At 39.0% G+C, this 17245-nt stretch overlaps 1 protein-coding gene across 1 annotated transcript in view; it reads right to left on the bottom strand.

Moving 5' to 3' along the window:
• PEPD (peptidase D) overlaps window positions 1-17245 on the bottom strand; it is a gene marked incomplete at its 5' end in the record, with an annotated part of 127816 nt that overhangs the window by 57172 nt on the left and 53399 nt on the right. Inside the window, one exon of the mRNA XM_009870010.1 lies at window positions 1575-1643. Coding sequence (XP_009868312.1) covers window positions 1575-1643 — 69 coding nt within the window. The remainder of the gene's footprint in view (window positions 1-1574; window positions 1644-17245) is intronic.

Below are 17245 nucleotides of genomic sequence, written 5' to 3'. Positions count from 1 at the left end.
CCTGCTTCATCATTGATAGTCAGAATATAGCAATTTATGGACAAAAGCCTTAGTATTCTATGTTATGCAATGTATAATTTTTAAAAAGTCAAGTTTGCCCTTTTAATTGCAGTGGTAGAATACAACGCTAGCTCCCAACTACAGCTATGAGGAGTAATGACACTGTTAGGCTCTTGCAAGGGTTCAGAGGCAGCTCAAACACCGCTCCTGTGCCCTGCAAACCCCGCCAGCACGGTGAGATGGGAGACCTGGGAAGCTCCTGCCATCACCCACTTCTGAACTACTCTTGGGGCTTCCCTTCTCTCGGGTTCCCTCAGTGATGTAACACAAGTCCTGGCTTCTTCAGTGCTGTAGAGAATTTGGTCGGTCTCTGCGGGGTCGCAAGGACCCACTACACAAGCACACAGTGGACGTTTCTATAGATTTAGCAAAGACACCGATGTTCTCTAGCACCCAAACCAGATCCTGCAGCACAGGTTCTGATTTATAAGTAAGTATAAAGCTTGTATGGCTGTGAAAAACTATACACACAGACAACTTGATTTTACCACCACAGACTGTGACAATAGCATAGAGATGGAGTCTCATTTCAATGGGATGTTAATTCTTAAGTTATATGATGGTACTTAAACCAGGAAACTTTTCAGACAATTTAAATGCACAATTTGCCATAAAACAGCTCATGCTCCTACTGCAATTTTGCATATAAATTGGAAAATTGCATTTACAAATAAGCAATTCAGTAAACAGCAGAAAGAAGCAAAGATGCTAATTATCCTTATTACCTCCAAAGCAATATAACATTATTGTCACTAACACAAAAATTATTTTTGTAAGTGTATGGGTACAGTGCACACTTCAGTGTAGGGCAAATGTTGATGAGTACAAGAGGAACATACATCTCAACATATATGCCTCATCTAACTGTCATATACCTCTGATTAGATTAACTCCACTGACTAAGTAAGATTAATCGCTGCAGAAGGCACACAGCTGTTGTTCAACATGTATCCTACACTATTCTCTTGAAATTCTGAAAATTAAAACTGTGCATTTCTACAACTTCAGGGAGAACTTCATAATACTTCCCCAAACACAGTACCTTCACCATGAGGTGTTCTGCAAAACGAGAGCAAAAATTTCTCAAATTCTAAGAAGACCAGTTTAATCACATCCTAAGCTTTGAGGAAAAGAATTCTGAAAATTATATGAAATACTTAAAGTGTGTTTCAAAGAGACTATTTTTGAGCAACAGAGAATAGCTCTAAAGCCCTTCGCCATAACACTATTTGATAAAAAAGCCAATTGCAGCACAGATGTGAGCATAAACACAACCTTGGCAGTAGCAGCAGTCATTGGGGAATCTCTTGAGTGTGGCAGAATCTCTAACCGAGTAATGTCTTTAAGACACAGCACTAGTCACCTTTCTTTGGCTTTTCCAAAGGAAGCAGTTCAAAACTTACTCTGGTGCCGCTTGCAAACACATCAGGTGCCTGAAAGGAACAATTTTACAAATATGCCATGGGAAACTGACCATAAAGACTGCAACAGTTCAGTATAAACCATTGACTTACCTGCCACAGATGCAAGTGTAGGAAGTGTGGCGCATGCCACCTCGCGCATAGCAGTAGTGCTGGAACAGGCTGCAAAGAAACGAAGGTGGCAATTAATATATTCAAAATCACCACAAGACACGGAGAAAAGCAAGTCTTGCTTGAGTACATCTCTGTTGGTGCAAATCCCCAGCTCCCCGCCGAGGCTCTCTGCCCATTTCTGCTCAGCTAAGCTCTCAGTTCACCCATGCCCAGAGCTCGGCACTCCTGCACCGCACCACATCGGTCCCACAAAGCCTGTTAAGCAACTCTGCAGCAGAGAAGAGGGGCTTGAGTGGAGCGCAGCAACTTCAAATGGAAAACTACTTTCTTTAACAACCTAACACAGTAAGGCAAATAGAAAGGTAGTTCATCTGATCATAGAATAAATGGGAAGGTAAGCGTGAAATGCTGAAGCTGGCCAAACCCTCCAAAGCGCAGTTGAGAAAAACACTCCTTGCAACATTTCAGGTACACAATCGCATCCGCAACCCTTATTTTCAACCCTGCTGCCTTCAGCCTATGGCACATAGATTCAGCAAAAGTGGACTCCTCGTGGGGAAGGAGCTCGCCAAACTGGGCAAAGCTCTTCTTCAAAATAATTCCAGAAGTTATTCTCTCATTTTTACCACCTCACTGATACCCTCTGCTGAAACTTGAAATATCTTTATGTTTGTGTGAAGCCCGAGTTGCATGTGACCGTGCTGGACACCCTCCTCTCCAGACAAGCCGGCAGAGCTCTGCCCTCACACCAAGGCAGGCACTCCCCGCCAGCCTCACAGGTCACGCTGCAATGGGTGGTCTCACGTTCTCTCGTCTGTAGCACAACAGACACAGATTAAACACAACTATTTAATTTTAGATTGTGGCACCTAAAAACCTCTATGACTTTCACCTGCCCAAACGTGAAGCAAACAAAAAAAATTAACCCAGATTCAATCCCAAGAGCAAGCAGTTAGCTTGAGTTCTCAGCAACCCAAAAGGAACATGACAGTAGAATGCGGCTTGCTTCTGTGTGAGAGAGGGGCTGGGAAGGGAAGGAAGAGCAGTGCTCTCCAACAGAGCTCCTCTCACCCTGCCGACCTGCTGGCGGAGCTGTTTGGCCTTAAAAGCACAGAAACATTTTCATCTTCACCGTCTTAAGTCCTTCACATGAGGGCAGATGCGCCCAAAGCACAATTAATACAGGATTAGGTGTTTTAAGAGCTAAGCACATATCATGGATCCCTTTATTCTTTTTGAAATATGCTCTAATTACAACCCAATTTCCCTTTAATACTGAATGAATTTCAAAAACTTTATTGTAATACTGAAATAATTTCATTAACACAGAGTGATAATGGTGCTATTCAAAGCAAAGCAATGTTGTGATTTTGTCCTTCTGCAGCAGCAATTCTTTGAATGTTATTAAAGACATTACATGCTTGTAAATATAAACCAGATTTTAGAATTACACAAAATGACAGTATTTAAAGAGAAACAAAACAAAAAAACACCCAATTAATAACACAACAAAAGAGAAAAGCCTACAATTATAGACTTCCTAGGCAGACTCAGTTTACAAGATCTCTTTTCTGTTCAAAATGCTTTGGTTTTACAAGGTAGAAATACTAATTTTCTATTGCCCCAGAAACCACTAATGGCAAAGATTAGGTCAAACAACAGAGAAGCTAAGGAGATATTCTGACATGGTGAGAGCACAGCAGAGATATCGTCAAATTGAGCTAATAAAATTTATCACCTAAACTGTCATTTGCTCTGATGCAGATCTTTTTTCAATGAAAGAACATTTCATCGGAAACAAAGGTACAGATGTGCTTCTCGCTAGCATGCTTGCAGGCAGGGTTTACTCTGTAAGACACAACACTACGCACAAAGATTTTCACAGTAACATACTGTTATATATGTATAATTACATTTTAGGAAGCAACTTTCAGTGTATTTTATATACCCTTCACCTAAAACGATTGAATAAACTGTCTTCTAGACAGCTACTTTCAATAATCTTCTAAAGAGCTTTAAAAATGATGAAAGTTGTAAACATCTTTCCATCATCAGTGATGCAAGGATACCAGGGTTTACTTTTCCATATGACAACTGATTACATACTCACAGTTGCAATTTATACGAAATTGTGCAGCCAAGTAATAGCTTTCACCTTTTGCAGTATTCCCCAATTAGCAGTAAAAAGTGGTAAATAAATTGACATGCTTCACATAATCCAGCTGTTGCCTGAACTTTGTTTCTGTTTTCTAAGAAAAGAACTTAATACTTTCATCAAATATTATAGACTTTTTCTAAGAATAAGAAGTGGTTGTTTATGTGACTGAGCTGAAAAGAGTAAAACTTGGACAGGCAATGAGTTTTCTGCTAGTAAAACTACTCACATCACTTTTTAAAATTTACTTGTTTGGGCTATGACTCATTAGAAACATGTTCATTCAGTTGGAAAAAAAACATTTCTATCAGCGACAGCCAACATCCTTGTACAGCATGTGTTGGATAAGTGAAGGATTGCATATCCCTTTAATGACAAATGCTGGCTTTTCAAAGATGAAAACGTCTATATAGAATTAGAGAAGCTGCCAGTACTTTGTAGTTCAAATGCCGGTTCCGCTGAAGTTAATGCAGATTCTGCCACCAGACTTCTTCACACCAGGATTTTACAGTCTGCAACTGCAAGAATCTTTATCCAAAAGTGCGATACAAAAGTCTGAAACACTTGGATGGAATATTATTTAATCTGGCATTCCACATATATGCACATATCACATCTTGAACTTCACCTGGGTTTTTTTTGATTGGAGGATATGTATGTTTAGGCGGGTTCACGTTGGCGCCACATGCTTTATCATGAGCTTTTAAATGCAACCAATACAGATACAAAAGTTAAGAACCTCTTTCTCTTCTCCTTCTTTCATGGGTTTCAAAGCCTCCTGTCATGTTTTATGCAGTATTTCCCTGAGGGGTGTATTACTTAGCAGGCACATACTACCTTGGTGGTGTATACAGATGTATTTGCAAGTCAGATGTTACCTCTTAAATGCATGCAGCTTTGTTTGAGCTGGCATGGGGTTTGCATTACTTTTGCAACAACTTTTCCTTTTTTTCCCCCACTTTTTAAATGTAGAGGTACATCCTTGGGTTGGTGGGGTTTTTTTTCTTTTTGCCACAAACATCAGCTTCTTTAGCTGACAGTAAATGTGTGGAGATTGAAAGTATCTGTAAAAACCTCATTGTTTTTTCCATTAACTTAAAGAATAAAAGCACTTAAAGCAGGAGGCATATAAACTACCTCTAATGACCTTCCTCACACTTTTTGCTTATTTTCAGGTCTTCCTCCTCACTAGAACACAATACATCTACACACACTTAGCAGAGTGTTTTGTTTCCCAGAATCACTGAATGTCAGGGGTTGGAAGGGACCTCAAAAGATCATCTAGTCCAGCCCCCCTGCCAGAGCAGGATCACCTACAGTAGGTCACACAGGAACGCGTCCAGACGGGTTTTGAATGTCTCCAGAGAAGGAGACTCCACAACCTCTCTGGGCAGCCTGTGCCAGGGCTCTGTCACCCTCAGTGAAAAAGTTTTTTCTAATATCTTTGTGGAACCTCCTATGCTCCAGCTTGAACCCATTGCCCCTTGTCCTGTCATTGAGCGTCGCTGAAAAGAGCCTGGCTCTGCCCTCCTGACACTCCTCTTTGACAAGTAATCTCTAATTTGAATTCTTATCTTCAGCTCTTCTTGTATTATAACAAATATTTCTAAGAAAATCACATGTTTCTCAGCTATTCACTCCCAAACTAAGACACTTCTAGATCAAAAAGGTTCCATTTCTAAATAAAAATCCAATTGAGTATTTTGGCCTAGATCTTACAAAACTTGTAAATATTGTAATTACAGAAAAGGTAGAAAGTATGGTTAAAAGAAACAGAGGGAATGAGAAGTGGCAAGAATATCTCACAAAAACCCAAACCTCACTATTAAAGACTTAAGCCAAGTTTCTGTAACATTACCCAACACCTTTATCAGCAGCGTCTTCTTATGGTCCCTCTACACCAGTCCTACGTCCTTAGGAACTACAGTGAAGCGCTGCGCAACAAGATATGCACATCATTTTGGAATGGAGGAACAATTATTCACTCCAAGGTTTCCACTGAAGGAGGATCGAGACCACTGAATATCCCTGTTCATTACTCCCAGATACTGGAGCCACACCATGAACACCTGCTGGATACTGATAGTTCAGGAGCCAGATTCTTAGATCTGCTCTCAGAAATATAACTTGCCTTGTGAAGCATAAAATGTACAGAAGAGTCAAGGACACTCATGGGTCAATATCTCATTAAGGTATTTATACTGAAAATATGTTTATATAAAAAATTTTCCAATTGAATCACTAACTGGTCTGAGGATGTTTCAGATCCACAAGAATTTCTTCAGTGCACCTTTGAGAAAGTTGTCTCCTAATAAAAAAAAACCTTCACACACTTCAAAACGAGCATACTTTGAACACAGCCCTTGAGATTTACCTTGAAATGCAAGCAGGTGGTTTTGAACTATAAATTGGAAACCACAACAGGTTAGGGGAGTTCTGTACAGAACTTGGAGGATTTTCTGTAGTTTCCCTTTTTTTTTTCCTTTTTTATGAATACAGTTGGAAGATGTAGGTGAATGTCTATGAGTTACCTGTTCACTGAACTACTTTTGAATTGCAACTAGAACATGCCCTTATGCTTTTGTAAACATAAAGTATAACCATGAGACAGGCTAAAATCCAAAGCTCTTTTAAAGAATTCACAAAAGGCTTCCTCTTCCAAAGCCGATCTCTCTATTTATACCAGGACTGAAAACCACTGTTTTGATGATTTACACACATAAGTATCTTCACAGGAGAAAGCTATAAAGCCCAAATAACACAAAGTCATTAAGCCACAGTAAATATAATTTGTCCATATCTAAAGTATTTATACTTAGCATCAAACTAGTCTGGAAGAACTGTGCACACAGGAAAGAAGCAGAGACATCAGTAACAGTGGATATCCAAGGAAGGTGAGCAGTGTTTCCTTTAATCCCACACTAGACACTGTGACGCTCTCAGATACAGAACTTTTTTTTTTTTTGGTAATATAATTTATTTTCCACGGACAACTAGAAGCTTTAAGGCTTAGTTTATCTAATCCTATTTTCATTCAGTTCACAACGTAACACTGCAGTATTGCAAAACACATCTGAGGCTGTTTTAATATAAAAAAAAAGTCAATACTTCACTGCAAAAGAAGAAAGAAGGGGAGAGGAGAAGAGTAGGAGAAATAACCCAGCTTACTATTAATGAATAAATGGTGGATTACAAATTTGCACCAGAACAAGAAAAAATAGCACTATGAGCAGAGGAGCAAAGGTTTCTTCTACACCTTGGACACAATTATCACTAAACATTTACGAAAGCAATGTTATTACTTAAGCGGTCTACATGACTGGAATTTCTTTAGAACAGAACTTACTGCTCCATGAACAACAGGAAACAAAACCAGTTCTATGCATTGACTTCTTAACCTAACTGCTTATGCTACTTCCAAAGAAAATTTTGGAGATTCAAACCATTGGCTGGGTTATTTTTATATACTCATGGAGTAGAGGTGCTGAAGCTATCAACCAGAAATACTAAAACTAGCTCTACTTTCATGTATCTCTCTTTAAAATTGTCCTAATTTCTATCATGCACAAGTATAATTAATGCATTATTTTTTAAAAACTGTTGATCCTTCCGAATTCACACATTCAGATTTTGTTCTCTTTTCTGGTATTTTTTTAAAACTAAGTTATTTTTATTTATATGCAGCAAACTCTAGATAATAATAAGCCCTTAGAAGAAAAAAATATTAAATATTGAGTTCAGTAGAGACAGAAGAAATGTTACTCTAGCAGGCAGGTATGACACAGGAAACTGGCAGCATATTAATGTAGATACAGTGCAGAACATCTATTATGAAATAAGGAAAAACTTTGTAGAAGCAGTATAGAAGTTAAAAAGAAGTTAAAGTCTTGCCTTTCTAAATGTGCTACTTCCCTTTACTGAAATGGATGACAAGCCAGAGCTCAGGGCAGGAACAGAGGGCAAGATTACTCCCAAACAGAGATATATTTTAAGAATATATCGACAAAACAACACAGATCAGAAGGAATGCCATTCCTTCAGCCCACCGAGGCAAAGCCATTTCACCAGTCATTAATGCAGACACATTAAACACGAAGTCCATAAATAACACAAAACTCAGCACTGTCACATATGTCATGTATGATTTGCAATGACTGAAGGTAATTGATAATCTCAGCTCAAGAACAGAGAGTTTAGGTGAGGGGTAATTAGCATTTTAATTGCATAATTGGCAATTATAAATTACCTGTCTTATGTAAAGAATAACTGGAGAGATTATATGACATTAGCTAATATTTCATCTTTCTGGCTAAACTACACAGGCTGGCAAATTTACAGAATCTGGAATTGCATTTTCCTCACACACACACACTTTCTTTTTGTTTTTTAATTCCATAGCTATCCTTTTATTACCACAGTTATTTATTCCACAGGAAGCAAGTTTTTCCCCCCCCATTTTGCAAATCTCTTTTTTTTTTTTTTTAAACTATGAAGAAAATACAAGAGTTTTAACAGCTGCAGTTTGAAAGAAGTACCTATACACATTCGATTTGCCTTTCATCTAATTCTATGATGGTACAACATTTCTCTACCTCACTCTAAAAATTCATCAAATTACGCATTTTCACATAAGTTCTGCTAACCCTTTTCATTACCAGTGTTCAAATGCAAACAACGATTATGTAAGTCTATAACCTCATACTCAGCTGCTGCTTTTCCTGTACACTAGCGATAGGGCAGTTACCAGAGTACTCTGTAAATACATCTTTTCAGTATGTCAATCTTTAACCCTCAAGAAGTCTCTTAAGAAAATATTAAGTATGGTTGTCAAATTATTATTTTTCTAAAACTCTTTTAACTCTACTTGGAAAATTCACCTATCATGTGTCAGAACTGATTCATCTGCACAACTTGTAATTCAAACTTCTAGATTCAAATATTATGACTACTGAACTATTAAAATCCTTACAGTTAGCATTTCATAGCAATTAAGCTGATTAAGATATTCAGAGTACAAATTTGCTAAGATTTTAATGCTTATTCTGAAAAAAATGCAAGACAGGCTGCCTCACTTTCTGCTTTTTCCATGCGCAGAAGCTTAGGGAGCACTAAGGTAAGCGCCTGCTCTGGCAGCAGAGGAACGTGTCTCTTCCAGAGCTGCCAACTCTGCCAAAGGGCTGGTGCAGAGAACACAAACAGGCTTTACCCAAAGGGCAATGTCACAGCTCCAGGGAGTCAAAGAACCATCATTAAGTAATCGACAGAGAAAGCATAAATAGCACAGGAGATTGCCATCACTGGGACTCCAGCTCCGACTAGACCATGGCACGTAATGACACTGCACTGACCCGAACAACCACCCCTGCCGCCGGCAGCGGCATCAGACCCTGTGAGCAACCCCAGCAGGGAGAAGGGCCCAAGCCCAGCTGCCCTCCAGCTGGGTGGTTCAACACTGGCATCGGGGCGAGCACAGCCGCACAGCGCGCCCTTTACTGGGAACTGCACCTTCCGCGCTGTGCTACCAGCACCGTCTGTACCTCGCTCACAGTCCTGCCCGGCTGTTGGTCTGGAGCTCCCCACCCGCCGGGCTCAGGCAGCCGACAGAGCAGTGGGACCTCCTCTCGCACGGCTCTCGCACAGCACCGCGCAAGCTATAAAACCTCGAATCCAGGATTTATCCTCATCCGTTTTCTACGGCAGAAGGATTTTCAAATGCGTTTCCGATCTTTGCCAAATACGCAAGTGGAAAACAGATCCCACTGCTGCACTACAAAGCGACGACCACTAAGAAGAGTCTTCGTTTCACTTCTTTACCAATTCTAAAGTCCACTTGGAGTCACATCCATTAGGAACAAGGCAGAACTAAGTTCTGCACTGCTCTTTTCATACGTAATTTAATATTACTGACAGAGATGGCTTGAATTTTTCTTAGACTCATTGCTCCATTTCCAGCTCTAATAATTCTAGATCTCGACTGGCATATTTTAAATTAAATTTTTTGTAGTTTAAACCTATTTATCAACAGCTAATTAATGAGGTCTAAATCCTTTGATGACAGAATGATTAAACTGCGTTTTAACTAATCCATCTTTAATTAACATGCTGCCAGCAAACCATTTCTGGATGTGTAAAAAGGACACATTTATAGATGCTCACTCTTTAACTATGCATTATGTAAAGCCAATAATTAGAAGAACTCATGATTTCAATTATATTTTAATTACTGTTACATATAAAACATGCTTTAATAGATGTAATGCAATACATTTTCTTTCTTTACAACCCACTAATCATTCCTATTGGGGTGACAACCAAATAAAAGGAAGTTTAATATATGCGCTAGTACAGGAATCTTGTTTTAGCTCTGAGCCAATTCTCTCTCCATTTCTTCTTCACAGCAGAAAGGTACTTAATTATCCCCAATCCTAAAACACAAATGAATCCCTATAAATACCTGTTAAAACTCTAAAACGAGATTAGCAGTAACTGACCATAATAAAGAGAAATGCTTTATCCTTATTATTACACTTGCATGCCTTCGAGTTTCTTCAACTCAAAGCACCTGCTAGTTAAGGAAAAAATGTGAAGTTAGATCTCTGTCAATCTTCCTACTTTCTTCCTTTACCATTTTAGGAAACAACAGGAGCCAAGTGATGCTTTAGTTATTGCAGGAGCCATAAATTTTCATTTATTTAGGGTATCCTTTTCCCTCATCTGGAAAGGGAGGGTGATAGATGAACATAATGTGCTGACTGCAGCCAAGTCTCCATTATCTACATTAATGGGAGGCTGAGACTTATAAATATGAAAGTGATGGATGTTTAACTGTTCTTTACTATCGCTATAGTTCAGTTTTTAATGCAAATATTTCTTTCTGAGTCACAGAGAGTACAGATAGCTGCTAAAGAACACTCAATATCCTGCAGGAACCCAACCTTTAAAATTGTATTTATTACAATAGGTATTTTTTGCTGAGATAACCTAAAATTCAATAAATTACAGTTATTAAATGTGTTTTAGACTCTGCATGTTCCAAGTAGTTGTATAACACAGAAAACTCAGTCTTAGGGTTTCGTTGCTTTCATTGATCTGAATCTGGCATGAGGAAACTAATAAGCTTATGGCAGAAGCCTGCTTCATTTACCCATTAAATTGTACTTCACAAGTATTAGAAAGGTGTGTTATGTTATTTCTACTGACTCGGACATGTTAAATTTAATTTTCACATGCTGATTTCTACTGTTTGGATAGATTAATGAAATTGCTGATATTTCAGATTATTTCAAGTTTCTCTAAAAATATTTAGCATTTAACAAACGCTGATAGTGAGATGCTTTCACATCATAGGCACCTATGAAGTAACTGAACACAGGGATACTTAAACAGCTGCACAACAAGACTTAAGCTGCTCTGAGTTTGATTTATATAAGTCCTTTCCTCTTATTTCCCTTTTTGTTTATTCCTGCTTACAGAGCAAACTCTTGAGGGCAGGGAATATATTTTATTACCTTATAAAGTGCACTGCCCATTTATATTGTAATTAAATAACAAAAACAACAGCTTACTACAAAGAATATATGAACTGTGTCTCCTTGAGAGAGCAAATCTGGACAGGTCATTTTGAATATTTAAGTATTCATATTTCACAGAGTAAGTGCTGTTGTGGCAACATGCTGATAACAGTCCTTATTTTTAAAAAGATCACAGTAGATGTACTGTGAAATAAACCCCAAACTCTTTGATTTATTATGAACGGCACGCGATTGCTGTTCCACCATGTCAGGAGTCTTGTGGTGCCAACAGAAGTGACAAGCAGACAAATGAGACCGTACCCCCTCACATCACCTGTCCTCCCAAGTAGGTTACTGTTTTTACTGCTTCTTATGGTGCCTCCCAGTATGAGGCCAAGGGCAAATACGTTTAAGGACTGCATATTAAGTAAGAAGAAATATTCAAGAAGAAATATTTCAGCTGTTAGAAGCGCTGGGGAAGGACAGTAACAAGGCCAATACCAGGAGTAACATCAGGAGAGAAGCTAGTCAGATACATATGGATGAAGGCAAGAGCTTGTCTTACTTCCAATTTAATCTCCTGGTGTATTTAAAGGCTAACTATAGTAACTGCTTTTGTTTTAGGCTGGCAGTTTGGCCAGTTAAGTGCTACGACTTCTCTGTCTACAGAGACTTTCTACTGCAGCAAGGACACAGCACGCAAATGGCCGCTGCCGACCTGCTTTCACGCTGACTGAGCCCAGCACAGCAGAGCTGCCTGGGAAGGGAGAGGGGACGAACAGTTTCTCGGAGGAGCTCACGTCACAGTGTTACTTCCCAGAAGGCAGAACTCTGCAACCCCGCCTGGATCTCCCATACGCCTTCTGGAGTGACACAGCGCGTTGCTGCTTCCCTAGCAGGGAACGTACAACCAAATATGAAACTCTGGTAAGTATTTCAGAATAAGCCAGTTAACTGCAGAGCACTATCCAAACTTCTCTTAAAATTGCATTTTCCCTACCCCGAAAGGCCTAAACTAAGGTGGTGTGTTTGGCTGGGTCTGGGTATCATCCAAAGAAAAGTTTTCCGGGCTTGTGCAGACAAATGACAAATCAGAAATGTCCTTCTCTAATCTTTCCGACCATGTTTCAAGGGTCCTGGTCATATAAAATGAGGGAATAGCTACCCAGAGGACTACACCATTTACCACAAATTACTTCTTTATGGAAGAATCAATTTTATAGTCTCCTGAATTTCAAACACTTGCCTCTTCAATTCAGTGAAATTACTCTTTTGAGGGCCAAGCCTGAGATAGATGACTCCAAGGATCTACTCTTGGGGCTATGAACTATCTGTTATAAAAATCTAGAGAGGACTTATAAGTCTCTGAAAAATACTCTGCGTAAAGAAAACATGCTTCAACATTTTAACATTATATAGCGCAAAGTGTCCAGATTAATGTGCTAAATCTCCAACAACCTTCTGTCCCAACAGACCAGAAAGCTAAATTCAAGTCAGTCTAACACAACAGAACCAGAAAGCATTTTCAAGAGACAGACGAGGTTACACTCCCCTGCACATTGTCCTGGAAACTCCAACATGTGTGAGTTTCTGCTCACGCAGGAAGAATCTTGCAAAGTTGAACTCATGAGAATAAAGCTCTAAGAGCATATTAACTAATTCCAACTCCTAAGAAGACAATATGCAACTTGCAAAACAAACACCACTGCAATAATGGGGAACAAAATGAAATGCGTTCAGTAGAGATGATTCCAACGGCTCTCAAACTCTTGCAGTCTCAAGAAGAAATCTGTAACAAGGCTCCCTTAGTCAACACTGCAGAATACAAATCATCGTTCTGGTGAAGGCAAAGGGAAAGTACACCCTCAACAGAACTTTCAACAATTCAAGCTGTCACGCAAGGCTTGACAAATCCACTTGCCTGCTCATAAGCGACACAGAGAAAATTGCTCAGCTCAGCGCTCATCAGTTTCTGCAGACCTACTGATTTTATTGGAAAGAATTTAAACCATAAGGATTAGAAAGATGTCATCAACCAACTATAAATGAGCCTAACGTTTCACTGCATGCCTAAAACTCTGAGAATGTTGCAGTGACTCCACTCCTGGCATTGCAAAGCCTTCACTAACAGCAAATAAAACAAGAGTTCCAGTAGCTGGCCAACAGTAGAATTTTTTCGATATGTCAAAAAATAAAAGAAAAAGGGTTATCCTGATGCTGGACATATATTCTAGGGTTTGAAACTGCTCGTGCCAAGATGCGAAACTGCATAGCAAAGCGACGTTTGCCAGGAGGCACAGTTATGCGATTGCACCAAAATGGCATCTTCTCTTTGTATAGAAGATTTGTCACCTGCCAACCACAGACTCCTCTTCCTAAAGGAAGATGAAGGCATGTAGGAAAAGAGGGCAACATGCAGAGGCAGTACTGGCACGACAACAGCTCCCAGACTGACCCCACAAGGTTGTGGTGCTTCCTGTCGATGTAGCTGAACAAGCAATCACATCTCCAAAGAGAGTGGAAAAAGATCCATGTAGTCACACTGCCTGAAAGCACACCCCAGGGTTTAATGCCACATCCAAATAGCAGCGAGTTCATCTATAAAATTCTCAACATCTACTTCTTGTCTTGCAAATCTCTGCACAGGGATGTGAGCAGCTCCAACAGACAGTCCAGCATGCCTACAAGCCATAGGTCCTAACACTCCCAGAAATATAAGAAGAGGTTTAAATACCTCTTGATTCAGCTGGCAATTATCTTTAGCATATTACACCTTTCATCTCTCTCTGGAGGTGCCTACACACAGAAGAGGTAAACCTATTGGACTGGATTCAGTAAATTTACAAGATATAACCAGAAACAAGGGCTTTATTTGCCATTCCTCACTGACAAAGCCAGTATCAGATCAGATCAATGCAGGCTACAGGAGGAATTACTCTTATCATTAGATTTGACAAGTCTACACAAACACAAAGCAAAAAGTTCTGGCCCGAGCACCAGACAAAGGTCCAAGGTCAGGGGATGTAAGAAGACCAGGACACGATACTGAAGACCATGGAAGATCAGGGAGCAGTGAGGGCTGCTGAATTCTTTGAACTCAGGGTAAAGTTTAGGAAACAGTGGCCACTGGTTTGCTCAGACACACATTTTCACACTTACCTGCCCCAACCAGTACCCATATGCTCTAAAGGGTTGCCTTTATATACCAGAATTGCTATTCTTAAATAATTCAGCAGGTAGGCACTCTTATTTCTCAAGGAAAACAATAAAGAATTTTCTTGCTATCACTTTAAAAATGGAGCTGACGTTAGAAGACATTAGCTGTGACTTTCTACACAGACATCAGACAAAGAAGTACTAGAGAGAGAGATATTTAAAAAAAATTACCTTGGACTAGATTCATTCCCCCTGAGGTAATTAAGCCTTTGTTCTGAGGTATATATAAAAATCTCATTAGTTGTTTCTGAGAGTTTCACTACACAGAGGACATGTTCAGTTGTTTGTAAACTCTCATGTCTAAATTGTTTTCAGATCACAAGTCCAGTATTCTCTAGCTTTCATCTAAATTCTTTCTTCTTAAACTTATGACCTCTCTCTTGTCTATATTTTAAAAAAATTATATTAATAAGCTCAGCTGATCAAATGATCTTACTGCTCAACTCTTCCATCATTTTGATGACCTACCAACTCTCAAAGGTCTACATTTGTATGATTTATTGGGATCTAGACATTCCTTCTAGAAGTCAAGTAACATCAGACTTAATATCAACTCTTTTGTAATTCCACTTGTGAAAAAAGAACAAGTGTTAGAAGATGACTCATTCTTGACAACTACTTCTGTCAGTTTGCCAGGTTTTAATCCATTTAATGTGTACCTTATTAATATTGTACACAACTAATCAGAATGTTGAGTGATAATAAGTCAAATGCATTACTGAAGGCTAAGTATATTACAGCCATGGAGTTAACTTTATCAACTAAATGCAATCTAATTTTAAAAATTAAATCCAGGTTTCTTTAATAGGATGTCCTTCATAACACTACATTAACTCAAATTAATTAAATATTTGTCCTCCATTACTGGAACCCCGGATTGGCACCGTCACAGTTGCCAAATAAGCCTCCCTCATCAGGAATCGAATGTGCATCTCCCATAACCCCAGTCTGCACCTACTGCTTATTCCTTTTCCCCTGCCCCAAGCGTACATATAAACCACGTGATCCACTAAAATTTAAACTGCTTTTTACATCTTGTATATTGCACGCATATATATCTATATATCTATATATATCTCAAGAGTATAACAGCAAACAGTAAGAGCAAACAAAGATCGTTAATTTTCTCATGAAACAAATGTGCTTGTTTTTTCACTTTTAATACTACATCCACTGGAGAAGATATGGAAGTGTTAAATGAGATCTGTCTATATCACAGATTCACTTAATAAAATTAATCATGAAATTATTTTTATATTCAAGAACATAAATGTGATCTATTAAAACAATTGATAGCCAAAAAGCTAATTTTAATTCTTCGCTTTTTAAGTATATTTTTTAAAGGACTACTCATTTAACTGCAGATGTCAGGTAATTTCAGCAAAAAAAAATTACTTCTCCCCTTCATTTTGAGTTCAGTTACTTTTATTTGTCCCCAAGTATTCAGCAGAAACCAGTTACATCAATAAAAAAATGTCAATTTTGATCTGCCTCATGAGATGCAACAGCTCCAGATAGATTTTCAGTCAGAAGACAGGGTGACTAGAACAGCTATTATTAACGGCCATTAGACAGAGTGGCAGGACCAGAAGACAGCTCCCTTGATTTAGGCTGGATTAAGTGGATACTGTACACAGACAGACCTTCAAGCACTGGAAATAACTTTAAAACTCTACATTGTGGTTGAACTCTCCCTGCTGTCAGAAGTGGTTAGGTCACATCACATGAGATGGTTTACAGCAAAGCGACAAGCACTTTGCTAAATGGCAAACTGTGTATGTCTTATCATAATAAATTAAAATTACTTAATACAGGTACTTGAGCAAAGGTCTACAAGAACAAGTGAGGCAAAGGAGATGATTTGACATAGAACTAATCAGAAAATCACTATAGGAAAGAAGAAAATACAGCAGCTTTACTAGAGAGATCACTAGCTTTTAAATAACATTTTCTGCTTCTCCCCTGTGCTATCAAATCATGCTTTGGTTATATGCCATCTGTACTTAAAATGGACTAGTCAAATAGAAATAATTTTAAATTGGGCAGATGCCTAAGCTCCACGGCAGATAAAGCATCATGGGTAAATACACAGCTTTCATGAGCCAAAGACGGGACATCAGTATTATTCATATTAAGAAAAAAACCAAAGCAAACCTTTGCAACTAAGATGTTACAGGGCAGTCCCTGATTATGTATTAAAAAAATGTGTAGTGATTATGACAGCATTTAACCTTCCTCTTCCTTTCACGCTTGTTTGTTTCTGACATATTTGCCATCATCCATCTCAAAAAAAAGCCCAAAACCACCCAAAAATATCAAACAACAAACCCAAACGAAACGAAACTCCATAAAACTGAAAGACTCCAAATCAAAATAAACTTAACCCGAAACAGCTACTGAAGAAGGGCTCAAGTGATCACATAAATGCTGCCATTTCTTCTTCATTATTCATACATTCAAAGTCCCCCATATTGCTCTTGGAAGCTCCAGGTTTGTATCCCCGTAGCACTGCAGCATTTGTAATAGAACAAACAATGGGAAAATTACTTTTACTCACGTATTTCAGCTTCTATGCTAACTACTTCTATGACCTTCAAGAGAGACGACGTTAAGCAGCGTTCTCCCAGCACCAGAATCCTGCGCGGGACACGAGGCAGGAACAGCTCTTCCCGAGGACCTGCCTTTGCCTCTGGACTGCCCCACCTCGCTCTCTCCACCAGTGTGGAGCCTAAGCTGCTGCTCACCCAGTTCTTTACCGCGGTACTAGG

The sequence above is a fragment of the Apaloderma vittatum genome, unplaced genomic scaffold (genome assembly GCF_000703405.1).
Source record: "Apaloderma vittatum isolate BGI_N311 unplaced genomic scaffold, ASM70340v1 scaffold12065, whole genome shotgun sequence".
NCBI classification, from domain to species: domain Eukaryota; kingdom Metazoa; phylum Chordata; class Aves; order Trogoniformes; family Trogonidae; genus Apaloderma; species Apaloderma vittatum.
This window is presented reverse-complemented; position numbering and strand designations above follow the sequence as displayed.